This window comes from Dromaius novaehollandiae, chromosome 1 (assembly GCF_036370855.1).
Source record: "Dromaius novaehollandiae isolate bDroNov1 chromosome 1, bDroNov1.hap1, whole genome shotgun sequence".
NCBI lineage: Eukaryota > Metazoa > Chordata > Aves > Casuariiformes > Dromaiidae > Dromaius > Dromaius novaehollandiae.
Window position 1 is genome coordinate 119376233 of NC_088098.1, and position 27313 is coordinate 119403545.

At 36.3% G+C, this 27313-nt stretch overlaps 1 protein-coding gene across 2 annotated transcripts in view; it reads left to right on the forward strand.

The window, feature by feature from the left end:
- DYRK1A (dual specificity tyrosine phosphorylation regulated kinase 1A) overlaps positions 1 to 24340 on the forward strand; it is a 91771-nt gene extending 67431 nt beyond the window's left edge. For both annotated transcript variants that reach the window (XM_064524946.1, XM_026121505.2), the window contains exons 4-12: positions 8850 to 8942; positions 10729 to 10917; positions 11618 to 11765; positions 15647 to 15933; positions 18104 to 18250; positions 18634 to 18774; positions 19040 to 19346; positions 19658 to 19782; positions 21058 to 24340. In XM_064524946.1, the coding sequence (XP_064381016.1) occupies positions 8850 to 8942; positions 10729 to 10917; positions 11618 to 11765; positions 15647 to 15933; positions 18104 to 18250; positions 18634 to 18774; positions 19040 to 19346; positions 19658 to 19782; positions 21058 to 21681 (2061 nt within the window). In that variant the 3' untranslated portion in view covers positions 21682 to 24340. The remainder of the gene's footprint in view (positions 1 to 8849; positions 8943 to 10728; positions 10918 to 11617; positions 11766 to 15646; positions 15934 to 18103; positions 18251 to 18633; positions 18775 to 19039; positions 19347 to 19657; positions 19783 to 21057) is intronic.
- Positions 24341 to 27313: the final 2973 nt, after the last annotated feature.

The window sequence follows — 27313 nt, forward strand, 5'->3', positions numbered from 1 at the left end:
TTAGCATTCTCTGTATGGTACTTCCTATCAGATATGGATACAGTAAGCATAGTTAGGGATAAGGATGCTTTTGGACTGTCAAGATCAGTGCTTCTTCCTTATTGCCTTTGGCAGCTGAACTAGCTTCCTAAATACTAGCCTGCTATTTTACTAGCCACAGAAGCATTCCCACTGTGTAAAAGATCATTCTGTTGCTTTTTTAAGAGGGGCATAGCCTAGTATTGAGATCCAAACACAGATGAGTTTCAGAACTTAAAATCCAGAAGTCAGTAAGTCAAAGCTTGAAAACTTGATGCAGGCTAATGAGGCATGTTCCACTTAAGGAGAATGGAGAGTGAAATCTTTTGCTGCTCCCAGATTCCGATATGCTCCTGTATTCAAGATGGTTTCAGCAGAGTAATATGCAGTACCATCAAGAGATGCTGTACTGATGTTGCACTGTAGAAACACTGTAGAGTTTCTGCAGAAAGAGGGAATGATTAGAGAGAATGAGAACGTTCAAACTAAGTGTCAAGATACTTGATACTCAAATTTGGAGAGGCATCATGTCTAGGATTCCATGAAGAATGGCAAAGTGAATGAATGGAGCTCACAAAGGGTGTTTTCACTTTCAGGACAGCCACTCGAGGAAGAACAAATCTATTTATATGATAGTATTTAGCTCAGAAAATCTACAAATCTATTTTGTGTGACCTTTTTTTAGGTTAAAAGTCCCCCAGAAGATGCACAATGAAGTTAGTGAATCAATTCCTCAATTCAGAAAAGTTGTTGCGTTCCTTAAACCTTTCAAGGTACTTAGATAAGTCTTATACATTTATGAGCTTAGTGCACGAGTGCTTAGTCATTCATGTTTTCAAATCAAAAAGCAGGATCAAGGAACTTTAGGATGTATCACCATCACTTGCTGCTTGTGGTCACAATGGCTTTAAAATGGCAGCTGAATGATAGAAAGCCAAAAAATGGCATTCAGAGAATAGCCAAGAATTGCTGACCAGAGAATGCAGCCCACTGGGATGTGGATATAAATGTGAGGGAAAGGCTGGAGTTGGCCCCAGGAAGTTTTCCATATGAAGATCTGATCAGCTGGCCATGTCTAGGTAAGGGTAATAAAGCGCTTCTTGCACCCACTAATACTGTTCTGTAACCAGTGTTTTTATTTTCCCAGTCCCATCCTGATTTTTCTCCATTGTAGCTTCTGCCTTGCTGTTTTACCGTAATTGCGTGTCAAAGTCCTCTCCCTACCCAGTTCAGAACTGCTGCTCTTTTGTCCTCTTTGTCCGCTGCTTTAAGCACCGTTGACTTTGAATGTGGGCATCTTCTTGAAATCTTCTGCTTTCTTGTCTTTCATAACTCATTTTTCTTTTGAGTTCTTGTGCTTCTCCCATCAACATGTCACATAAAGAGTTCTCCTCATCAGATTCCAGGTTTATGTAGATGTTCCATATGGGTCTATGAGGGAGTCACAATGTCTTTTGCCTTTGCACTGTCTTTTTGGTTAATCTCATCTGCAAAACCAAGTTCAGCTAACATCCTTAGGCTAGCGACGCCCATCAATGGCTCTGCACCTTGTCTTTTTACTAACAGAATTCGCATTCTTTCTCTTTCATAGTTGTTTTGTGAATGTCTAGCTGTCATCTCGATTAAAACAACTCTTACTCTTTTTTCTTCTTATAAAAGGCATTACCCTCCACTATTGAAGGCTTGGTGCTGTCTTACTTTTCTTCGTCGCCATGGACAATGCCACCACCTTGCCTCTCACTGAGGATGTGATTGCATACCATCTAGATTTTCATGTCTAAGCAGTAGATGCATTATTTCTTTATGAAATTTCTACAGGAACCCTTTTTATCCAGGAATATTCTGCAGCTTGTTTATCTCTGTCCTTGATAAAAGCAGTTCTGTCCTGTATATGTCAGTTCAGAAAAACTTCTACAAAGATCATTTCTGAACCAGCATTGTGTGACTGTAATACATACTGTGTTCCTCAATTGGAACCCCACCATTAGTTCTTTCTGTTATGATTTGCTTGCCTATTATTAAAGCTTGTGACTCCAGACTGACGTTGTAGCGATAGCAAACTGTGAAGTCAGATAAAGTGACGTTACAAATACATGTTTTCAGATAGATATGGTTAAGATGATCATATTTTTAATTTGGGCAGAAAAAAGCATTTAAAGAACCTGATTTGTAGGTGCACAAACCAAAAATAAACATGACAGTATTGAATGAGGAATAGGGGTTGTCAATGAGAATCCTCTACAGAAAGGCTGAATTTCTGTTATAGAAGGCTCAGTAGGTTGATCTAATAGCCATAAAAAACAGTAGGAAGAAACAGGTGACTTTTGGCAGATATAGAAAGCATAGTTCTTAAAGAGTAAATATTTTGTTCTTTTAATGTGCTCTCGCATCCATTCAGACAGACAAGAAGTTAGGTCTCTCAGCTTCAGTTTCTCAGAATTGCCTAATGCAATAGTGGTCATCAGCAGACCAGACAATTGGATCATCTTTTGGTGCTACCAGTCCCACCAGCCTAAACATAGCCTATTTGGGTGTGATGTCAGAGTCCCACAATGTATTAGTGCTTGCCAGCCCTCCTACTCCCGGGAATGTTCCATTGCTTTGTTCATTCAGTAGCCATATTTGTAAGCAGAGCGGGACTCTCCCAAGGAATGTGCTGGCTGCACTGCGACTGCCCGCAAAATCCTTTTCTGAGGTCCAGCCCCCATCTGCTGGCCACACTGCAGCACTGCATTGCCGGCATTGCTTCACCTTCACGCCGCTGCTCGTAACATTTTCTTTGGCTAGGAAAGTCTTCCTGCTGATCCCAAAAATATTCCGTTGTTTGAATGAGCGCAGTTCTTACTAATTAAAAATCTGCTAAATCAGTTGCACAGCAGCCACATATCTTTGAGCGAATCTTTAATTGAAGGGATCCAGAATGCAAATATTACAAAGGGAACTTGCGCGATTGCTGTGCTTGCTGAACTGTGTAAAGAGAGTAATTTGTCTAAATCCAGACAAAATAGGCTTGCTTGAAAATAAAACCCAGGAAGAAGTGTCTAGTTTTGGCATCCTGCTTTTCTTTTAATGAAAAATAAATATCAGGTAGTTTCTCTTTGAAAATAAATGTCTTCTTAATATTTCTTCAAGCTGCAACTCTTAGTCAGTTACAGTTTACTTTTAGTATTTAGAGTAGCAGCATCTTCTATGAACTAATTTTGATAAATGGAAAAGATGATCTCCCTTAGTATTTTTTCCAGTTTCTTTTATTGTCTTTCTTTTTAGTGAGGACTGACTCTTTCTTTAGAGGAGTATTATCTCGTTCCAGTTCCTGTAATGATTTTCATTCATAACCAAATAATGAGGAGGCTAGGCCTTCAATGTTAACTGATTTTTTTTATTTCCACTCCATCCTGCTTGTTTTTTGATTTGTAATTGTTTGCAGACTGTTTTTAGATATTTTAGCAGTCACAGATTGCAGGTTAGGAAACAGTAATGTTAACTTTTATATAATAGTTACATTGTACATGACCCTTAAAATGGTCCTTACATGCCTTCTGTTGCCCCTATTGCTTTATGGTTATGGTGGCCAAAAGTTACTAACCTCATCATTGTCAAGAAACAACTAATAGGAAGATAAGCCAACAAGGTTGATTTGTTTTTCACTTTTGAGGCTTTAAATTACACTTGAAAACTATCATCTCTGCCCTTTTTGTTCAGGAGTCAGGCTTAAGGCTTGTTTCTGGAAAACTGCTGAATTCTAAAAGTTTACTCTTAAGCTATGATTCTGCAAGTGCCTGACCTGCTGGCCCGATGGGGTCCTGCTCTTGGTTGTTGGTCTAACCTCTCTGACAAGTGCCAGAGCCAGCATGATGAAATCAGTAAGAACATGTGGTTTAGAGTGAATAGTGTGAGATCTGTGGGACCTTTGTCCTTTAGCAGTAACAAGCAATAATATTTCTTCGTCCTGTCTCAACTGGTTGCATCCTGTGAATTCAGCTTAGCCTGATGTTAATGTAAGATAAGAGCACAAAAGTTTTCACAACTTCAGGCGAGCAGTTCTTCTGTACTGTGTTAGTGTTGTTTATCTTCATCATGGATACTCAGGTTGCCTGAAACTTCTGTCAAGTACAAAAGAATAGCAAATTGATTTATCTGATAAGGAAGTTGAGGTGAGATTCCTGGGCAGATTTTGATAAACTCCAACAGTTTGGGTTTCACAAAGCACCTGTAATTCAAAGGCCAGACTTCATGCTTTAGGACTGTTAAATCTTTCTCTCTATGTATCTAAGCTCAATTATCACCTGCAAAATTCAGGGTTTTGCTGAGCTGATGTTGACCCGAGATGTTACTGGTTGCAGCTAGATAATTGGAATGTAATGTGTTCTAGCAGGCAGTAGCAAATCCTTAGTCCAGTTACTCAGCTACCTAGTAACGATTAACATTATTATAAAAGTGATTATAATTAAAGTGATGGCCAGGTTTCACTAGACTCTGTCATGAATATGAACATTTTTTTTATTTTTCAATAAAAGCATTCCCCTCATTTTCCTTCCATTTCAGACATTTTTAAGAAAAGCATGTTTATGCTCTGGCAACAAGGATTTAAGAGAGTGGATTTTTCAATCCCTTTCTTTCCCCTCCCCCCTCCCCAGCCCCCCCAGTCACTGCTTTCCTCTTTTGAAAATGGTTGGGCTGGATCAGGCAGGATAACTTCTTGAAAGATCACCACTTGTTTGCTTGCTGTATTTTTTTTTCATTTAACTTTATTTTACTTAAAGTTTGTCTGGTCCTTACTATTGCTTTTATTCAGGAACCGTAGGTACTGGAGGAAGGAAACCAAGATAGGAGGGAAATAACTCAAAGAACATGACTCAATGATTAAAGTAATTGGACTGAAATTTTGTCCCTATCTACATGTAGTTTTGGGTCTGAGTGCAGTCAGTCTGAAGAAGATTCCTGGATTTCTCATGTCCTGTTCTCTGACAGATACATTCTTTTCTCCAGTCTTTGTGCTAAAAAGCTGGAGTTCGCTGTAGGCTTTGGAGGAGAGTTGCTGTGGCTCGTGGTTTTTATCAATTAAACAGCTCTTTTATTGACCTTCTGGAGGCACCATCTATTATGTGGCCTGCCACTGCAAGGGGACAGGGTTAACTTCCTATCCTATAGTGATGCAGGAAAGGTTTTAAATAGCACGTGGCATAGGAGATGAGACTGGTCCATTCAGATGGCTCTTATTAAATAGGTTGTTACAGTTGGAATTCTTGTTAAAAGATATTCTTAAAATATAAAATCTTCATTATTTCTGTGGTTTGTAAAATGAAATCTGTACTATATGCAGCCAGAATTTTTTTAATGAGTTTAGATGGTGATTGATTTTTTTTAAATATCTGGATTAGAGCATTCCATTAACTGAACATATATATTTGCTCATAAATTTCCCTTAATCAAAATAAAATACAGTCAGTGAGGAACAGTGCCATATGTTTTCTAGATAACAAAGCATATGGCCAAAGAAAGAGAGATGATATATGTAGAGGGGGGGAAAGAGAATGTGAGTTATCTGTTCTTTCATTCACTAAACCTTAAAGTCTATGCTAGCTAAAATAGCATGTCTGAGTTAAAAATCAAAAATATTTTTTTTTAAACTGGTGTGACCCACATGAATTTAATACACATAATTAGGGCTTTTGGTTGCTTTATTTGTATTTACTTGATTCTTCCTTAGTCTGACTACTTGCTAATTGCTTCTCAGGAGTAGCTCTTGTGCCTTTGGTTAATGGACAAGAAAATCAGATTTCAGTTCCTTACTTGTAATTTAACTTCATCAAGCTACTGTCTTGGGTGGGTGTACTGATTCCATGAAGGCATTAGTGTGGTCCAGTCAGAATGTAGTGGATATTTACTGACATACATAACTGTAATGAAAGTAGTTTCTTGTTTCTCTGCCTTGAAATGTAGTGTATCTTTTGATTCGCGTTCTGTCTTTGGGTTGATCAGAGATTGCAGTATTACTGTCTGGCCACCAGATAGAGACTAGAGCTTGCAAAGTAGGATTTTTTTTCTTTTTGGGTTTTAGAGCATCCTTTGAAGACAAGAGGGAAGTCAGTGTTACCGCAATGATAAATAACTTAAAAATGCTATTACATAAAATGGATAATGACCACTTTGTTCCATAATCTTTTGTCATTAGAGGAAGAAAGGAGCAACCTTCTCCTCCAAAGGGATCTTGGAAGAAGAAGGGACTGTTAACATTTTTTGAAATATAATGAGGGGAGGAAGAAGAGATGGTCAACTCCTTCTCCTCTCCCCCACAAAACTTTCCTATGGGCCCAGGATAGCAAATTACTACCTATTAAAAAGTTCATACAGGTTAAAGTATGTCCTCAGACATGCACAACTGTCTAAAAGCATGACTAAAAACACAATTTGCAGGTATGTGACTAGCTGCAAACAGCTCAGAGATAGCCTTCAGAATGTTAAGTATTTATGGTTAGGAGACAATAACAAATCAGATTCTTTTTTTCCAGGTTGCTTTTTTCAGAGTTGAAATAGAAGATTTTTTTCTTTTTAGTAGGAAAATTTGAGTTGCAAATTAGAAAATAAACATGAACACTTGTGCTACAAATTCCTTTTTCAAATTAGAGCAATCTTATGTCTGAGTAGTTGATCTGAACTATGGAGTTCTTCTGTACATGGGAAATTTCCTCCAAACTCTAACCTTCAGCAACAGAGATGCTGTGGTGGCTGTGTCAGCCTAGGACAGAGACTAGTCTTTGCACGTATTCATGCACCGCAGTGTGGTTTCTCCTAGCAGCAAAATCTAGCAGTGTTACCATGTTCCAGTAATTTCTTCAAATATGATTTAGAAATTTAAAGGAAGTACTTGCATTTGAAAAGCCTGTAACAGTGAAAGTTGTGATTTAAGGTAGATGCTGTTCAGTTGTTTAACAGTGCAGTGTAAGACAATTGAAAATAATCATATTCAGGTGTTTTTTGTTTAACAGTGAACATATTTAACAGATGAAAGGAAAACAACAGAAATGATTAGGAAACATCAAATAGTTTGTTTAGAAAATTTTGAAACAAACTTTTCTGATATTACAAAACATTTGTGGTCATGTGCTTGTAATAAGAAAACAATCAAAGGATTAATTTGATAAAACTGCTTGAAGAAAATTGATGGTCGTGGTGTTGTACAAAAGCAAATTGATTAAAACAATCACCCTGGGACATGGCCTATGTTAAAATTCCTTGAGGCAAGTTTAACCTGTATTATGTTAGCTCTGAGGAACATTCTCGAATCAAAAAGGCCAAATGTCAGCAGTCTTGCATGGGTATTTCTGTGGGCTCATTTTGCATGATGCCCATCAAAGCTTTGAATTGCAGTTTCTTGGGAGCCTCCAGCTTCACTGACTTTCATACCTTTTGGGAGTCCCAGCCTTACAGAGATGCAGTAGGGTTGGGACTGTTTCCTGGTGTGGGTTTTTTCTCCTGTCCTCTCTTTTTCTCCCTTTTGGAAGTTTACCAGCACACTTAAACTCTATGATGGGAGAGAAAAGTACAGCTTCCAGGGAAAGCGAAATTCTGGTGTGGCGCTCTCTGTCTCTCTTTTATTGGTGCTGTTTTTGTTCTCAGGGGTTATTTCTGTGTCCTTCTTAGTATGTTGATTTGGGTACCTGAACTCAGATCTAATTTCAGATGTCTGCTTTTCTCTCCAGACTGCTTTTTTCAGTTTTGCTTGCAAGAAATTTTTGGGGTCATTTCAACACTTTTTTTTTTAATTCGGTCACTGAGCACAGAAAACAGAGCTGTTTGTACAGCCACCTTTACAAGTAATAACACTGTGAAAGATAACACCATGAAAGCTTTTCTCCAAGTAATAGAATTGCTTAAAGTGGCCTTTGGAAGAGAGGGAATAGAGAGATGCAGGTTGGGGACCAGCCACCCTAACCTCATCACTCTCTGCTAAATCCCTATTGACACCTTTGCTGGATGAGAAGGAGAAGCAGCTGGAGCTTGTCTTAGTGGTACATTTGTGCTGTTAAGTAAGTGTATGCTGGATAACTAGTCAGCTTTTGCCAAAAGGAATGGATAAGGACTTAATTTTTTCTGCCTTCTCTTCACTGGTGATAGTAATTTGGATTATGTCTAGCTTGTGCCTTGTTTTGAGGAAAACTTACAGGAACTTTATCTTTTGAGATTTCCGCCAAATCTTTAGGAGGAGTAGAAGCTGATCAATAGATCCAGAAGTCTTTTGGGGCATGTGCACAAGAAACAAGAGATGGACAAAACTGTATCACACATAAGTCTTGTAAACTTTAAAGCTAGATACGGTATTCTTGAGCGTGCTTCAGATTTCTTCTTCTAGGCCTAGATTTTGCAAAGCACAGTAGACCGGATTTTTTTGATTTTGAATTTAATGCAGTTTAATGTGGCAAGCCGCTGTTCCATAGTTATACTTGACAAAGCTTAGTTTTCCAGTAGTAGTTACTGTGAACTTATATGTGTGGTTTTAATGCAGCTATACACTAAATACAATTACAGTTCATTTATCAGTCATGAGGTAAAGGTGTGAGGTCAGCAAGATTCTGTATTGTCAAAGGAACTGCATTTTTAGCAGAGGAAAAGACTGTTTACAGGAATTAAGCCTGATAGGGATATTGGGAGAGTGGCTGGAATTTTGGGGTTTGGGTTTTTGTTTGATGGATTAAATCATTGCTTTCTTTTGATTCCTTTTTTTTTTTTCCTTTTTTATGTCATCTTAAAGAGAAAGATGCTCACCTCTGTGAGAGATATGGCACTGTATGGCTTTTTTCTGTCTAAGTTGTGATATTGTCATATTACAGAGGCGAATGCCCCAAACTTTCCGTGATCCAGCTACTGCTCCTTTGAGGAAACTCTCCGTAGATTTGATCAAAACATACAAACATATTAATGAGGTAATGGCTCCAATTATCTTTTTAATGTGTATTGCTGTAATGCTTTTGTTTAGAAGACATTATTAAGTATATTTTCTATGAATCGTACTGCATCTAAATGCATTTCTTTTGCTGGCATTAATTAAGGATTTTGTCTTATTCTGGGAAATCCTTTGACCATAGATAAAGAAGTTGTGCATTATTTTTATAAAAGATAAAGTGACTGCAAAGGACAAGCATTTTTGTCCACCTTTGAATCATGCCTGAAGAAAACAGTTTGTTCCTGTGTGTAGGGAAGAGTAAAAAGAAAGAGAGAACAGAGCTTAATTTTTTTCTTGAGTAATACCAGAAAAGTTATGAATCTCTTCTTTTGTTGTTGAAATGTTTTTGGAGGGGGAAAAATCCATTATGGAAATCAATAAGATTTTTGCAATAGATGTAGCTGAATGCTAAAAGCATAGCTTTAAGTTTTCAAATGTGACTAAGTTCTTGGGTGTCGTAATTTCTAGGCCTGATTCTTTGTAAGTTCTGAAAGTCTGCTTTCTATATATTAAATCTCTTTCAAAAATCTTAGGAATCCTCCTCAATTACTAGTCACCAAGGAAATACTAGATTTTTTTTCTTATGCTTATTCATTGAGCATTCAGGTTTTGCAAGCCTCCTGAAGAGCTAAGAAAAATGGTTTCCTCTCAGTTGTTCACATCTCATTTGAGATCACTGATGTCCCAGTCCTGCTTGCTGACCAGCACATGCAGAATTTTTAATGCTGGAGTTGATTTTCTGTTGTTTTATAAACAAATTTTGAGCTTTTTCTGGTGTATGATATGGAAATAAGAGTGGCACAAACACTCATTTAGCTCATCTTAGAAAATTTTATGAATGTGTTTAAACTTTTAAGGAAAATAGTAAAGACCTGTCTTTTTTTATTTGTCTAATTAATTATTAATAGTCAATGTAAAATACAAAACTGATGTATTTAACACAAGAAAGCATCAGTTAGTTTCTAACCCTTAGGCAGCTGTAGGGAATGTGGAGTAATTCCTGCAGTGATCAGAGACTGGCTTGGAAAACTTTTTTTTTTTTTTTTTTTTAATCTTGTGGAAAGAGGGACTGTTACCTGCTGTTTCTAGTCTGTTTAGAAACATTGTCTCTCTAGTGGTCTGTGTCTGGGACTAGAAGCTGAGAACTTTTTTGTCACTGGCTTGTTGGGTGGTCAGACTAAGATGCTGAACTTCTTGGGGTTTTTTTGTGAATGTGGGTTAAATGTTGTAAATAACTATTGTTTTCTTTCCAGCAGCATTTTTAAAAAGTGGTAGATAGATGTAATTATTTCCATGCTTAGTCATTATGTATGTATACAGTGTTGTTATGCAATATCTACATGAATCTTTTGTTAAACATACTAATTAAAGGAGGTTTTTTGTTTTTTGAATTTTATTTTTTTCTGGATGCATTTTAGCCTTTTAAACCAGGCTATTTAAAAGGTTTGATTGTAATTTTACTGTGTGTATAGTTTACTGTGATGTATCTTTTCTTTTTGCACCTATGAGCTCAAAGGATCAGTGTTATCAGTGCATTTATTTAGGTCTGCTTACAAATTTATTTTTAATTATTCATCAAGATTTTGCTTTTAGTATAATTACTCTAAATAGAGTGATAACAAGAGAGGATTGTTTGTTTTTTCAGTAGTAGAAGTCGTATTTTAAAATCACAGAGTTAGGTACGTGGGTACAGGATGATTATAAAAGCTTTGCTAAATTGATGCTCTAAAAAGTGCTCTTTTAAGCAATGTAATCTTCATCTGTAGGTTTACTATGCAAAAAAAAAACGGCGGCATCAGCAGGGCCAAGGAGATGACTCCAGTCATAAGAAGGAGCGAAAAGTTTACAATGATGGCTATGATGATGACAACTACGACTACATTGTAAAAAATGGGGAGAAGTGGATGGATCGTTATGAAATTGACTCTTTAATAGGCAAAGGATCATTTGGACAGGTAATACAAGCTGAGAAGCCTATAATTCATGTGAATTGTGATACAGGTTTTGTATGAGCTGGTATTCCTTTCTCATTTTGAAATTGAACTCTTTATTCTTAAGTCTTTCTAATTGAGTGTCTGTTCAAGACTCTTAAATCTGTGGTCTTTCTTGTTATTACAGATAACATATGGATATCCTTCAGTATATACATCTGGTAATGCATTTTGCAAATGAGCAGATCCTTAACCTTTTGTTATCATTCTACATTTTAACTTTTTGTTTTGTGTTTTTAAATTAAAACATAATAGTCTTGGTGCTAGGGATTATATATTCTCTGCAGTAATGTTTGTTTTGACTATTGGTAGCAAGTCAAAGCTTGAGAAAAATGCTGGAAGGTTTCTTTTGTTGTTTTTGTTAGTTTTTCTCTTATTCTGCCAGTCATTTTCAGTATCGTGTTGTTGATTTACTACTTGAATACAATACTTGCCTTAGTGCAGCTCCATGAAGCCTCAGTTCTGTATTGTGACATTGCAGCAATATTCACATTTGTGGCTTCATTGTAGTATCAAGTAAGAAAAGAAATGTAATTAGAAAGAATGGCAGTTCTAAAGATATTTTTTTCTCTAAATTTGGATATGTTTGGAAAATGTGTTTTACTGTGTTTTGGAAACCTGAATCGAGAGATTTTGCTTATATATGTGGCTTTTTCTATTTCAGGTTGTAAAGGCTTATGACAGAGTGGAACAGGAGTGGGTGGCTATTAAAATTATAAAAAACAAGAAGGCTTTCTTAAACCAAGCCCAAATTGAAGTGCGACTGCTTGAGCTTATGAACAAACATGACACTGAGATGAAATACTATATAGGTATTCAAATAGTTATTCTTACTTTTTATATAATCATTAGGAATATTTCACATCCTGCTGTAGAGCTTAAGATGCTGCAACTAATTCTTTTGGTGCTGAAGAACTAAAAAGAAATTATATAACTTTTAGCATTTCTAATATTATTTAGTTTAAATAATTTGGCATAAAAGCAATAGTTTGCTTTGTATATAGGATCAGATCCAGAGGAAATTATAGGAAACATTGTGGGTTAACAGATTTGTTATTCTGTAGCATTCAGATCTTCTGAAAAATTTTCTTTTCCAGTTAACGGTGTGGTCACTTGAACAAGTTGTCATGTGTCGGTTGTTCCACAGAAGCTGTGGTCTGTGGTAGTTCACACCTCTTTCACTACTTTAAATGTACCTTAACTTACTTGGAATTGTCATGAATAAGAGCATGTGTAGTTAACACAACATCACGCAATAGTTCATGGCTAGCCTAATCATTAATTTCTTGATCATATATTTAAAAAGCTCAAAATGCTTTATAACAGACCTGAGATAAGTCTTGTGTAAATGTTAAGACTTGCCCATTTAGATCTCTCAGAACATTTCTAAAGCTTATAATTCTGACTGTTCTTGTAAATTGGCATCCTGTTCCCTTGAATTATTATTCTAATGTCACTTGAGCCAGCTCATGTGAAAAGTGTAATAAACACTGTCTGATCTTCAGAGTAGAGATTTGGGCAAAAAAGGTGATGGAAGGAAGGAAGCAGGATTCTGAAAAGAGAGATAGAGAAGTTTGGGAAAGATTAAGGAAAATGAAACTCCATTTTAAAGCATCCTTTACTTTAGTTTGTAAAAAGTGAATAATAGCTATGCTGTTTTGATTTTCATGTATATATTGGATTACTAATTTTTCTTTTTGTGGTTTGGAAAGAAAACTGAAATAGTGTTAATGTATGTTGGTTTTAAATTATCTAGTGTGCTGATTAGGTTGTATTTTGACTTATTTTATTAAAATACTATCTTTTCCTTTTTAGTATATATTTTATCAGTTTAGAAGTTTTTAAGATATTTTTAACTTAAGTTTATTGGGAACATGCTAATGTAAAGTTAGAAACAGAACTCCACAGCATACTACATCAACAAGGGGTTTCAAAGCCCTTTAAAGCTGTGACCAGTTTTAGGTTAGTGCACAGCAAATAAAGGCACTATAGCCGTTACAAAGAAAGCTCTTGGAATTTTAGCTTTTTAGAGTCTCTTTGTAACATCACATAAAATGAGATTGAACAAAACTTTGCATCTCACTGAGTGACTTAACAAGAGATGGCTGTATAAACAGAGCAGGTTGGTTTTTTTGTTTGTTTTTAAGTTCTGATAATTCTGAACAGTGGCGAGGTATCATGCACTGCTTTTGTTTAGGCAGGCACAGCTTGTTATAATAGTTTTACATTTGTTTCAGGCTAATCTCTTGATCTGTTAGGAATATTTGAATAGTTCCCCCTTGAATACAACATTTAATGAATATGACAGCATTAGTAAATATCACAAAACCCGAATAGATAATGTTTTGAATGAATACCTTTCATTGCATGCTATGCAAAAACAGACGTTGGAAAATTGAGCACTCTAGGCAATTCACTGAAAAATATTACTCAGTATTGCTGAAAATAATTGAATAAGGATAACACCTGTTAATTTTTTTTTTGAGCCAATCATGTGTATTGCAATATGCTGCATGCTATAAAATGTAGAGTTCAGGAGAAAATGGTTAAATTAAGAGACTGGATTGTGGGTATATATATTTTAGCCTATTTGCTTAAGGACATAAAGTTTAAGCATTTATGCTGTCTGTCAGCCCTCCTCTAATAGCTTCAAACCTCCTGGCTGATCTCCAAATCTGATAGAGGTATCAGAATGCATCACAGCCTTCAAGTTTTGTGGAAAATGGTTGGCAGAGCAGGGCAGAAATGTTCAAATGTAATCACTGAAGGAAAGGTGTGGAGCATTTAACCCTTATCCAAACTATTTGCGCCGTGTAGCAGTGGCAGGTGGTACTAGCTGGCCAGGTGCAGCCTGGTAGTTAAAAATCAGCTAGAGTAAGTGGTGGTTTGAGCCACGCTGGCAAGGTCTGCAAGCCTGGGTTGTGTTGGGAGGAGCTGCAGTCAGCTGGAGGCAGACCGCAGGGACATGGAAGTTGCAGGTGCTTTCATGGTGGGGGAATATTGGACCGAAGGCAAACATGAGAAAGTGCAGGCAGTCTAGAAATATTGTAGGAATTGGCATCAGGGAGGAAGCAGCTGGCCTGGTTACAGGTATCTGTAAGGCACACGTGAAGAACTGGCGTATAGTAATGGAGAAAATAAAATTCCATGGGGCACCAAGTAATTGCCTTAATTGAAAATATGAGTTATGATTGGGCTAATACTGCTTGAAGACTTTATTATGAAAAAGAAGGGAGCATATTGCTTTTTATCTGAGGACTGAAGTATTTTGCCTATTTCAATTTTCTTTTACTTGTGGCAACTAAACCTGGTAAACCCTGCTCGCCTCTAACAGATTATTGTGCCAAATATTTCACCTATTCCATGGATCAGATTAATTACATTTGGACTGGATTGGTTGCTTTCATAAATTGAGATTATGCCTCATTAATACCAATATAACACCTTTGGAATTTTGATCAGTTTTATTAATTGAAGTCATCAAGGACTGTGACCTATAAATTGCAGTTATGTCTTGGTATGTTTTAAAAGAAGCTAGCATTATTAGTTTAAATTGTATTAAGATACTGTTATTTGGAAAAGCAAGTTGATGGCTTCTCTGAAACACAGAGGAAGTAGAACCCTGCTTAGGAGGATATTTCTAAATTTTATTAGTACAGTCTGTAGATGTACTATCACAAAGACTTTCAGAAACCGTTCCCTCAGTCCTGAAAGAAAAGGAATATATCTTTTTAGGTGAGAGGTTCTAGTTAATTCATATAGTTTAATTTGTTTTAACTGATAGGGGAGACTTTGGTTTTTAAGTCTTGTACTGCAGTGTCTCATATCTAAGTAGGTTTATGCTTTGATTCGCCTTCCTCTTTTCACTGCATTCTCTTCTTCAATTTCTGAAGCACTTTCTTTTATTTTTTTTTCTCTCCCATAGTTACATGAATGTTTTATGAAGAGTGGAAAGGTGTTAATTCAGGGCCGATGTATACTTCAGTAAACTCATGAGTTTTCAGATACTTTCCTGTGTATATTTAAAGGAAGTTCCCAATACAGAATTTAAACTAAAGTGTGATATACATGTTTTTATTGTTACATATGCTGGTGCCTGTGTACTTACGTCCAGTCTGGTTGGACTTGAATACAGTTTTATGTTTCTGAGAGGGAAGATATAAACTCTCCCCTGAAAAAGATGAAGAGTGTTGTGGGAAAGGTTGCATTACGTGCAGTTTGTACTTCTGGTCTTTTTTGCTGATGTTTTTACTTAGATAGGGCTATTGATAGTTTATTGAGGACAAAGATTAGTTGTGAATGTTGTTGGATTTCTCCTTCAGTAAGCATGAATTAACTTCTCTTGGAATGCTGTGCTGCTCCTCTTTATTTACCCAGAGGTTTTAGCCCTTGTTTAATAGTGGAGTGATGTGTTTATTTTGAAAATACGATTTAAAAGACAGAAAAGTTATTTTTGGTTAATACAGCTTCACTGAGGACACTTCAGATGTGCAAAATATCCCCTCGCACCCTACACATGGCAACAATATTTTGTAAATAACCATACAGCTAGGAAAAATGTTAACTATGCATTATCTTATTCACAGGTCAGCTTCCTACAGACTGATTAAAGTATTTAAGTACTGTGTTGTAATCTGCATTTAATAGTCATCTCACAGCATCTGTGTTAATTATTTTCTTCCCTTTTTTAAAGTGCATTTGAAGCGCCACTTTATGTTTCGAAACCATCTCTGCTTAGTCTTTGAAATGCTCTCCTACAATCTGTATGATCTGTTGCGCAACACCAACTTCCGAGGGGTCTCACTGAACCTGACACGAAAATTTGCACAGCAAATGTGCACTGCACTGCTTTTCCTGGCGACTCCTGAACTTAGTATCATTCACTGTGACCTAAAACCTGAGAATATCCTACTCTGCAACCCCAAACGAAGTGCTATCAAGATTGTTGATTTTGGCAGTTCTTGTCAACTTGGACAGAGGGTGAGTGTGAGCAAAAATGCTAATTACCCTATTATTTAATATGTATGAGAAACTTATTATTTTTAAGTCATAGAAGCTAAATAGCTAATTTAAACTTCACAGATGCTGATTTAAATGAAATAGTAGTTAATTTTTAAACATGATATTAGGGATGGACAGTCTGTAGGAGATGTGAATTTGAATTTTAGTACCATAGATAAACTTCCCATCTTTTTTTTCCTTTTGGCTATATTTTTATTCTGTGTAATGTAGAATACATCAGCACTTAAGTCTGCTACGATGCAATGCTATCAGAGAAAATACTTACTCCGTTATTATTTTCTTATTCTATAATGTATTTTCTCCTACTACTTTAAGATGTTATCTATTTATTATGCCTTGAAGATAAGAAGGTATTTGGGCATCAAAACATTGCAATAGTTGCCTCTTAAAGATACTGTTTATAACTGAACCCATTTTTACAAACACTTTAGCAACTGTAAATTGCCTGGATTTTCTTAGGTGGCATTATTATTCTGAGTAAAGTTACATAAATGCAAAGAATTTCCGGGGCAAAGGGCTGAATTACTTTCTGTCGTTGGTTCTTCAGATTGACTTATTTGCATGGCTCTATCTTAATGTCAAAAGGATTCATTATTGTGTCCTGTTGCTCATTTGCTTTGAAGGCAAACAGTTGCATTTTTGATTTGAGAAATGTTAAATTAACACTTAAGAACCTAAATAATACTGCTTCGATGCCAAAGCCTGTTTTCATTGGGGAGAAGAATCATCTTCCTCAGTAGTTCAGTTTGTACTGATAATTTGCTCACTGCAAAGTTTATGAGGTTGCGCTTTTTGGTGTGTGCCTTCTATTCTAGTGTAGATAGATTCTTTTCTGGTTGAATGGATTACACTTGGCTGCATGAGTGATCACCTACATGCATGGTACCTTTGCTTTAGTTGTTTGTGCTGAAAACATATTGTTAGCTAGAGGGGTAAAGGAAGACTTCTGTAGGTAGAACGAGTCTGACTTCCAGGTGGCTTTGAAAAGATGATTTCAAACCTTGCCGGTGTTAAGTGCCTGTGATGGTTCTATGTGTAAAGAGTATGAATGATACCCTTTTGCTTTGAAAAAGCTGTGTGTTAAAAAACCAAAACCAGTCCTGCCTTAACATATCCAACATTTGCAAAAGAGATGAAGTTTCAGAAGTATAAACAGTAATAATGCAGATGGGATCATTATAGGAGAATAATTAAGAAACCTCATGGACTAACTGATAGCAAGCAGTGGTGAGGCTTATATTTAGGATTAAGAAAAGGAATTTTTGCAATGAACTAGAAACTTTTCCATTGTGAGCAAAGGAAGACAAATAAGAGCTAGATTTTACAGGTCGACAGTAAGATAACATTGAGATGTTAAGAAACACAATTGCAAAAACCTAGTGTAATTCCACATTACAGTTAATTTAAGTAGAGATACGGAAACATCAATAGCTTTGGAAAGCACTGGATAGAATTACGTATAACTTTGAATATAAAGTACAGGTCTGTTTGGGTTTTTCTGTTTGTTTGTTTGTTTTCGATATGCCTATGTTTAAGCCAGTCTCCGGATTAAGGGTCAAGATAGAATTTTCTGCCATGTGAAATAAGCTGGACTGTTTAGGAGGTTTTGTTGCTTTTTTGCATGAGTGATTTCCTAGTTCTTGGAATCAGCTGTTTCTGAAGAGGCTTGGGATATTGGCAAGGATCTGACAACATCTTTAGTCTGTCCTGTTCACTTCCTGGGTCACATCATAGTTGTGACTTTTCTTCTTTTACTATAATTCTTGTCATAAGTGTTGTGTAATTTTGGTATGGCTTGTGGAATAGGCATTCTTTGGGTGATGCAAAGCTAAATAGTCACATGATTCCCTGTAATTGCCTGGAATTATGCTAATCAACCCTACAGTGTAAAATACCACCATCATGAGTGAATCTCTGCTTTTTTTTGAGAGAGTGCTAGTATTTTCTTAAGAATTAACATTTAAATATCTTTATAAATTTAATATATAGGTACTTTTTAGTATCACAAATACCTTATTTTGGCTTTGCCTACAGACAAAATATATTTTATGATAATTCTGTTGTGTGATACTAAATCATAATAGTGCTTTTGGATGTTGTGTATTACCTTTAAGTGCTTTTATTTCAGATATACCAATATATCCAGAGTCGTTTTTATCGATCACCAGAGGTGCTACTGGGAATGCCTTATGATCTTGCAATTGACATGTGGTCCCTTGGGTGTATTTTAGTTGAGATGCACACTGGCGAGCCTCTTTTCAGTGGGGCAAATGAGGTATGCAGTTACTAAATGGTAAAAATAATGTGATTCTTTGTTCATTCTCATGGCTTTGTTCTGCTTTGTTTAATTATAATGCATAAATTTGAGAAGTCTGATAATTCTAAAACAAATAAACATCAATATTATGATAGCATTGTCTTTTGTCAGTAGTCTAAATTGCCTGGTTTTGATTTTCTGTTTCTGGGTTGCCTCCTTGCTCCTTATTCACTGATTTATTTCTTACATATTAGATTTTTCTTAAGTTCGGTTAGTTTAGTTTAACTTGTGTGGGTAGTTAACATTTCCTTTCCATGTGACTCTCTCTAGAATATTGGACTGCATCGCACTGCTCAGTTACTTGTCACATGTCATTTACAAATACTCTTTGTTTGGAACAGGTGGATCAGATGAATAAAATAGTGGAAGTTTTGGGGATACCACCTGCTCACATTCTTGACCAAGCACCAAAAGCAAGAAAGTTCTTTGAGAAGTTGCCAGATGGCACTTGGAACTTGAAGAAGACCAAAGATGGAAAAAGGGTAGGTTACATAACTAGGCTGAGAATATGGATTGTTCCTTAAAAAATAAAAATACAGCGAGATGTTACTTTGACTGTTTTATATTTTGTATTGCTGAAAGTGTAGCTTTATTGTTGTTTGGTGTGATAAGACAGGTTGATTAAATAACATTTTCAGCAGTGTTGGATAGTTTCTTGCTTTTATTTGATTTATTGCCTTTTATGGCATGTTTAAACTATGTAAATCCAACGCTTAATGTTTAACTTGATTTCTAACTTCTCAACAGGAATACAAACCACCCGGAACTCGTAAGCTTCACAATATACTAGGAGTTGAAACGGGAGGACCAGGTGGACGTCGTGCTGGGGAATCGGGTCATACTGTAGCTGACTACTTGAAGTTCAAAGACCTCATCTTAAGGATGCTTGATTATGACCCTAAGACCCGAATTCAACCTTACTATGCCTTACAGCATAGTTTCTTTAAGAAAACAGCAGATGAAGGTACAAATACAAGTAACAGTGTGTCTACGAGTCCTGCCATGGAGCAGTCACAGTCTTCAGGAACCACCTCTAGTACATCTTCAAGCTCAGGCAAGTTTCTTACTAAGAGATAATAAATTTATATTTCCTAATTTTATTAAAGGAGTCTTTCCCAGATAAATGTCATCTTATTTTTGTTAAAAAGCAAATGTGTCAGTCATACACATTGAAACCATTTTTTATCAGCTGCAATAGCTAACTACTCCAACAAAAAATTTAAAGTAGATTTACAAAAATATGATTATCAGAAGTCTTCTATTTTGACCTTGAGGCAGTTTAAATACCTTTATGCTGCATCATTTTACAGATTACTATGAATTTTGTTGTCCAACTCTGTTGTTGTGCATGTTACAATTTTATAGGTGGATCTTCTGGAACAAGTAACAGTGGAAGGGCACGCTCAGACCCCACGCACCAGCATCGACATAGTGGTGGACACTTCACTGCTGCTGTTCAAGCTATGGACTGTGAAACACACAGCCCACAGGTATGCTCCTTAGTAGAGCTTTTGTCTGCTTAATTTATACAAATTTTAAATATTCATGTTCTGAGGATATTAAATCCCTGAAACTAATTAACACTTTCATGTAAGGAATAGAGTGATTTAGACGTGGATCAGATGGTTTCTTTTTTCCCCAGCTCTTTTGTACGTAGTGCTTTGTACGTTAGGTTAGACGTGTAGGCAAAAATACTGCCTGTAGGTGTAACAGTTTCCCAAAATTTTGCAGAGGTGAAGGTTTTGTCTGTCAGTAACAAGTTAGGTGGAGCTGTCAGTGCTTCACCTTACACAGGGCTTCAGGGTAGCAGAACTCTGTCTTCCAACCCAGGGGAGAACTAATTCATGCTTATGTGCACTCCCGTTGGAGTTCTTACTTCCATCATACAGCGTTTATGTACTTCACAAACATTATCACAGGCTGAATTAGTGTTTATACAATATCGCTTCTTGGAAAGAAGCAACAGCTCAACTAATAAACTGCAAATAGTTTAGCGGTTTTTTTATTTTACTATAGAGCTGATAAAAACTATAAATTAGTGTATATTAGCTCGGAAGAATTCCTGGAAGAATGAAACTGAAATGTGGTAGTGATTGGTCATTTCTGTTCATCACTTTTACAGACGTAGAATTACGGATTTAAAGCAATAGTTTACAAGCATTATATTAACAAAAAAAGAAAAGAAGATCTTATTTACCTCTTTACAACTGAAGGAGAAAAATGCAGTTAGTTTCTTTTTCTCCCAAGTAGACAATTTAGTGTGTAGCTAGACCTTGCTATTTTAATAATCTTGAATCAGCTGTGTTATTCCAGTACTGTGGGTAGTACTCTTTTAGTGTTATTGACTGTTCAAGATACGAATTACAACATATTTGTTCAGTTTAGTGTGGTAATTGTATCCAGAGTCCTTATTCAGACATCAGGGCCTTGTTGTTCTAGACGCTTTACAAATACTAAGTTGTTTATCACTAATGTTATGTAAAGCTGCTTCTATAATTTTGGCAGTAGGGTCACATGTTGGACTTATTTAACTGTAAAATTTTAAAAAATGCAGAATGTGAGTTTGTTTTTCTTAAGGTATGTTTAGGGAAGTATATTAGAAATTTTTAAACTGCATACTTGTATTTCTGTAATAATTTTGCAACTGCATGATTTGGTTAACTTTTTAAAAGTTAGAGGAAACATTAATAGCTAAATCTCTCTCATCTATTGTAAATGGATAGGTTTAATTAAGAATTTTAATTCTTACCTTGCTTTTACCATAGGTTCGACAACAATTTCCTCCACCACTTGGTTGGACAGCCACTGAAGCGCCTACGCAGGTCACTGTTGAGAACCATCCAGTTCAAGAAACCACCTTCCACGTAACCCCTCAGCAACAGAATGCATTACATCATCATCATGGAAATAGCTCTCACCACCACCACCACCATCACCACCACCACCATCACCATGGACAGCAAGCCTTGGGTAGCCGGACCAGGCCAAGGGTCTACAATTCTCCAACAAACAGCTCCTCCACCCAGGATTCTATGGAGGTGGGCCACAGTCACCACTCCATGACATCCCTGTCTTCCTCAACTACTTCTTCCTCTACATCCTCCTCCTCTACTGGTAACCAAGGCAATCAAGCCTATCAGAACCGCCCAGTGGCTGCTAATACCTTGGACTTTGGACAAAATGGAGCTATGGACGTGAATTTAACAGTCTACTCTAATCCGCGCCAAGAGACTGGCATAGCTGGACATCCGACGTACCAGTTTTCTGCTAATACAGGTCCTGCTCATTACATGACTGAAGGACACCTTGCAAGGAGGCAAGGCATTGATAGAGAAGAGTCTCCCATGACAGGAGTTTGTGTTCAGCAAAGTCCTGTGGCTAGCTCGTGACTAAACTGAAACTAAGTTTGTTTCTTGTGTGTTTTTATAGAAGTGGTGTTTTTCCAAAAACAAAGTGCAAAGCTGCTTGAATCAGAAGGAGATAAACTCACTGAACCGCTACTGGAGGGCAAAGCTGACTATTTTTTTAAACTTGAAAAGATTGCAAAGGGACAATGAAGTTTTTTGTTTTGGTTTGCTTTTTGTTTTTTTTTTGTTTTTGTTTTTTTAAGAGCCATGTCCGGACCCACCTTAACGGATAGCTTAGTGGTGTTCACCTTTTGCTTCCCTCATTTTAACTTGCCACAACCTAGTCATAGTTTTTTTGGGGAGGGGTTTTTCCTTGGTCTCATTCAACAGGGGTTATTGTTCAAATGTTAGTTGTAGTTGCAAACTAGTTTCTTTTTAAAGGCATTGCACATGACTTTATATAAAAGGCCCTTTGAAGTTTTTGGGTGGGAGAGGAGTAATATATATTTTTTTTTTAAGTTCCCCAAACAAACATGGGCACAGAAATGCAGTACTGTAAGAAAGAGGGACCTTCAGATTACACAAATATATATTCTTCAGCTGTAAAAAGGGACGGTTGTAATGGAGTTTGTAAGGCACATTAAGCATGCTAAGTGGCGGTGATCAGAACTCTCCTTATCTGAATCTACTGAGGATCAAAGCAGCAATTGTAATGGGATTCTGTGTGTCTCATATTTTGGAGACCACAGTCAGTTAGTGTTGAAATATGACTGGTTTCATAACTAAGGTGCACTGAGAAGCAATCAACGGGTCGGTCCTGGCCAGTCCTGGGGAGGTCTAAGTGGTGGTCTTTGGGATAACCTTTGGCCTTATGGATTTGGACTCTTAAGTTAGAAGAGCCTACCATTTCAGATGCAATCACTTTTGGACATGCTTTTGCAGACAGTCCTTAATGCTGAAAACACAGAGAATGGGTAATTCAAGAGGCCTTTCTTTTAAAATAGACTTTCGTGACCCACTTATTGTAAGGTATTGCAAGGTCACTTTGCGTGTGTCATAAAGTTGACTTCCTTATTGGTTGAAGGTCACAGGAGTAGTGGTTTGCGTTTGATGGAAATAGCTACAACTGTGTCCTTTCCTGCTTTTTACTTTTTCTTTTGCTTTTTCTCGGCACGTGGTTTCTCCACCATTACTTCTGCACAAAGACGTCTTCTGTTCATCCTGAACATTTTTAAAAATGCAGAATTTTATGTGACTGCTTTTTTGCCTCACAATTATGCTGTGAATTTTACAAAAATTTATTTTCTTTTTTGATAATTTATTGTACCAAAGCTGTTTTTATAGCACATAGATGTCTGTAACCAATAATGTAGCAGTTCTGCACTTTGACACAAGGTGTAACTAGACCATTTTTAAATGTCAGTTGAAAATTATGGCTGTACTATTGCTTAAACAAAACTGGAACTGTTGTTGAATTCATAGCCAATACATTTACAGCAGTCTGTGTACTGAACATAATAGATTGACATCTACTTCAAGACTGTAACATCTGTTACATTATAAATGTGTTCAGGCTTCTGAAGGTAAAAGGGACACTAGATCCAGAAGCTATGAAACCAGCAGTTGATTCTTGTATTCCTTATTAACATAATTGTAAACTTGAAGGCAAGACCTTGATTGCATGAACAGGTCCAAAATAATAATCTGAGTAAAGCAAAACACTCACATGGGACCTGAGGTTAGCAGGCTGTATTTAACAGGTGCCTAATTTGGGGGTAATGCTGCCTTAATGTAACACAGTCAGCTTGGCAGTTGCAAAATTTATGGGCCCATCCGAACATTTATTTCTATTAAGAGTAAAAATTCAGTGCAAGACATTTGAAAAAATAAGGGTAACTCGCTTATTGCCCATCCCAGATTAACATTGTTTGCCCATTATATATTACAGAAGCAGTGATCTACCTCTGCCAGTAAGCCCTTTTAAAAATTAATTCAGCAGAAAACTATCAGAGTTCATACTGGTCAATTCCATGTGGCTAAGTCATTTTTTCTGACTAAAAGGTGGAATTTTTTAATACTTACAGTGGCAACACAGCAGCTGACTACCATGTAATGCGAATGAATACTTGGGATTACCATTTTTTTGTAAATCACAACTTTTTTATTAAGCAATCCATATTTCTTTTGTATTGACACATCAACCCTGTGGATTAAAGTGGTTTTTTTTTTTAATTCAATAATTCAGAAAAGTTTACAGCAGTTGAAAGGCTGTCACCTTAGAAACAGGATGCTGAGTTTAGCAATATAAAAAGGAATCCAGTACTTACTGCTGTCTAGGAATATAAGGGTAATACGAAATCTGGGTGATTTTTGTGTGCACTGGTTGGCACACCTTAGCAAGCATCAAAAAATAAAGCAGTTTTAAAATATTTACATAAAGAAGAAATCATAAAATCCAGTGCTTCTGCATACTGTGTTATGTTACAGTCCAGTTTTGTGTGCTTTACTACACAGTTTGGTTACAGGACTTCTGTGCATTGTAAACATAAACAGCATGGAAAAGGTTAAATACCTGTGTTCAGATTGTAAGATCTAGTCCGGACTTGCTGTGTATATTGTAACGTTAAATGAAAAAGACAAGCCCTTTGTATTATAGTCATGCAGTCTTATGTATGATAAACAGTTGAATAATTTGTCCTCAGACTCTTTACTGTGCTTTTTAAAAAAAAAAAAAAAAAAAAAGAATAATTTAAGAAAAAAATGTAAACATAGTAAATCTTCCTATGCAATTAACTTACTCCAAGCCATGGTATGGTAGGTATAATTATACTATAGTATGTAAATATCAGATACATTGAAACAGATTTAAAAATATGAAAGTAAAAGTTGGAGGCATAACAGATAATTTTGAGTTTTTAATTGAAACAGCAAGGTATACAAATCATTGATGTATGAACACAGCTCTGCTTGATTATGATTGACTGTATTTTTCATTTTGAGTTGTTTATGTTATTATTTGTTAATTTGAATGTTCTTATATACAATTCAGCTTTCCACCTATTGCAGGCTCTGATTTTGAGGCCAGGAGTGACCATGATAGTGAAATAATCTGACTGTCATGCCGTTATCCTTAGAATTCAATCCAAGTATTTCTGCATCATGAAGTCTGTATCTTTTGGGTGCACTAGAACATACTTTCTAAAAACAAATCCGGTTTTGATATAGATTCTTCAAATTTGAGGATTTTACCATGTCTCTAGAGTGATTCAGCTAGTTTATTTTTCATACTCTTAGTGGTCCTTCAGTTTTAGGACTGTTTAGCTACAGCTGCTGGCCATCAGATAACTAGCTGCCTATTAGAATAACTAATAACTACTTAGTTTTAACTCTTTCACTTTATTCACATTAAAAATGTTACCTTTATCTTTAGTAACCTATACAGGTGGAGTTCCTTTATTCCATAACTGTAAGGCTTCTGTGGCTCTTCTGAACTTTCAGATGTTTTAAAACATATTCTAAAGCATGGATGTAAGAACTGCATACAGCATTCTGGTAGTAGTTGCAGCATTGCTGTGTGCATATAATGTGTGCAGGTACATTCTTGAATCTTTCAGTTTATATCTTGGCTTGTTTGTTTATACCTCCAAGAATTGCATTTTTAAATCTTTCAGTCTCAGTATTTGCATTAAAAGATTGTAAATTTAGATGATTATCCATCATGATTCCGAAGTCCTTTTCAGAACTGCTGCTCTCCAGGATGTAGTCTTCCATCCTGTAAGTATAACGATGTCTGAATGGGACTGGTTTACAGTATGATTTAGATTAACCTATGGATATGACTTGTCTTCATTATTTATCACTCTACCATTGTTATTTTTGTTAAACCATCAATAAGCTTATATTTTATTCTTGGTAACTGAAAGATCTTAAAATACCTTTGAAGATAATTCCTGTGGGAACCCATCAGAAGCATCCTTATATAACAAGGAAGTAATCTATAACTATTACATGCTGAGATTGTGTGGTTGATAATGTTCATCGTTGATTTATAGAGTACATATATTTCAGTAGGATTGTTATACAGAACTTCTAATAGTATGGAAGTATCTTTTTGGCTGAAATAACATGAGTAACTGATTACAAAGTAGAATAATTGCTAAGCATTGAGCTCATGAGGATAATTTGTATGTGATCCATCATGACTGTAGTAGGTGATGTGCTTTTATTTAAAGAGTGGAACAGAATATTAAAATTGTGGAATAGCTTACGGTTTTCAAGCAGAGGAAGACAGATGTTTTGCCAAGTTGTAGCTTCTTCTGTTATATCCCTGGGGGATATAACTCTTGGGGGTTCTGTAGAAGCAATCTCATGTTGGAAAGTTTGAAGTGGGGTTTTATTTCACTACCTCTTAATGATAGTTTAACTATTTTTTCCCTATTGATTAAGGGTCCTTTTTCTTATTTCAGCAGTTTCTCATGCTAGCGCTGTCAGATATACATGGTCCTTCTAGACCTGAGAGGATACACAATTTCTGTTGTTTGTTATGTTTTATGCTAGATGTTAGAGCATCACAAAGTTGTTCAATCCCAAAACAGTCACTGTGACTCTTCTTGAAGATCTGAATAATACAAGAGTGTGATGTGCTTCATAAGCCCAGAGAGAGGTGGTAGTTAAATTTCCAAACTTCAGGCTCCTCTCCTGAATCACAGAGAATTTAATTAATTTTAATCAATGTGTGTAGGTTACAGATCAAAAGTGAGTCTTTAGCAGGAATTTGAATGAGAAGTGGATAAGGGTTGGCATTGGTAGGATGTTCTGTGTGTAAGGAAATCTAAACAATATGAATAATAGCACAAGGAGGGGAGAAGTACCCTTAAACCAGAGCGGAGTTGTGCAGACCTTGCTTAACTGAAAGCAAGATTGAGAATATTTTTATGTGGCTCTGGCCCTAGGGGAGCATGTGAAGGAACCAAGAGCAACTTCTTCATGGCCATCTTGAGTGAGGATTAACTGTTGTATTTTGGATGGAAAAATACGGTTTTCATGATATTTTGTGGATTGGGTTCCAGTTGGATTCCAGTAATTAAAGTGAGATGTCTAGTATATAACTGCATGTTTTTTTTCAAGGTAGGTTGAAATCCAGCCTGTTTATGAAATGGCAAGACTTGAATGAAATCTGGAAGTTTCAAAGAGAGTCAAGGAAGATGAGATGGTTTTGTTGCAATTAAGAAAGGCTAAATTGAAGGAGGAGGAATGGAAGGATTTATTTTCTGACAGCGGACTGAATGAGGATATGCTGGGGAGAGCAGACTGGTAGAAGCAACAGTATGGATAGAGTGGATCGTCAGCATCCACTGAAGCTGAAGGCCTTTTAATTTCTTAACTAACTAGAGCTGAGATGTGGAAGTTTAAAATTGGTTGAAAGCAGAGCCTAGTGAGACTTTAAAAGAGCAAACCATGTTAGATCTTGGAGAAAGTCTTAGAACCGTTGGAAAAAAAGTCAAATGAGCAGTGTATGTTCTTGAGTGACTGATTCTGCATTGAAACCTGTTCATACACTTCGTAAGATGAGAAAGGAAGTGAGGTTTACCAAAGACATGCTTAAAAAATTTATTGCCTTGGAGTATGAAGGGCGCAGCATCTTTTGATATTTTTGCATATATCCTGAAAGATA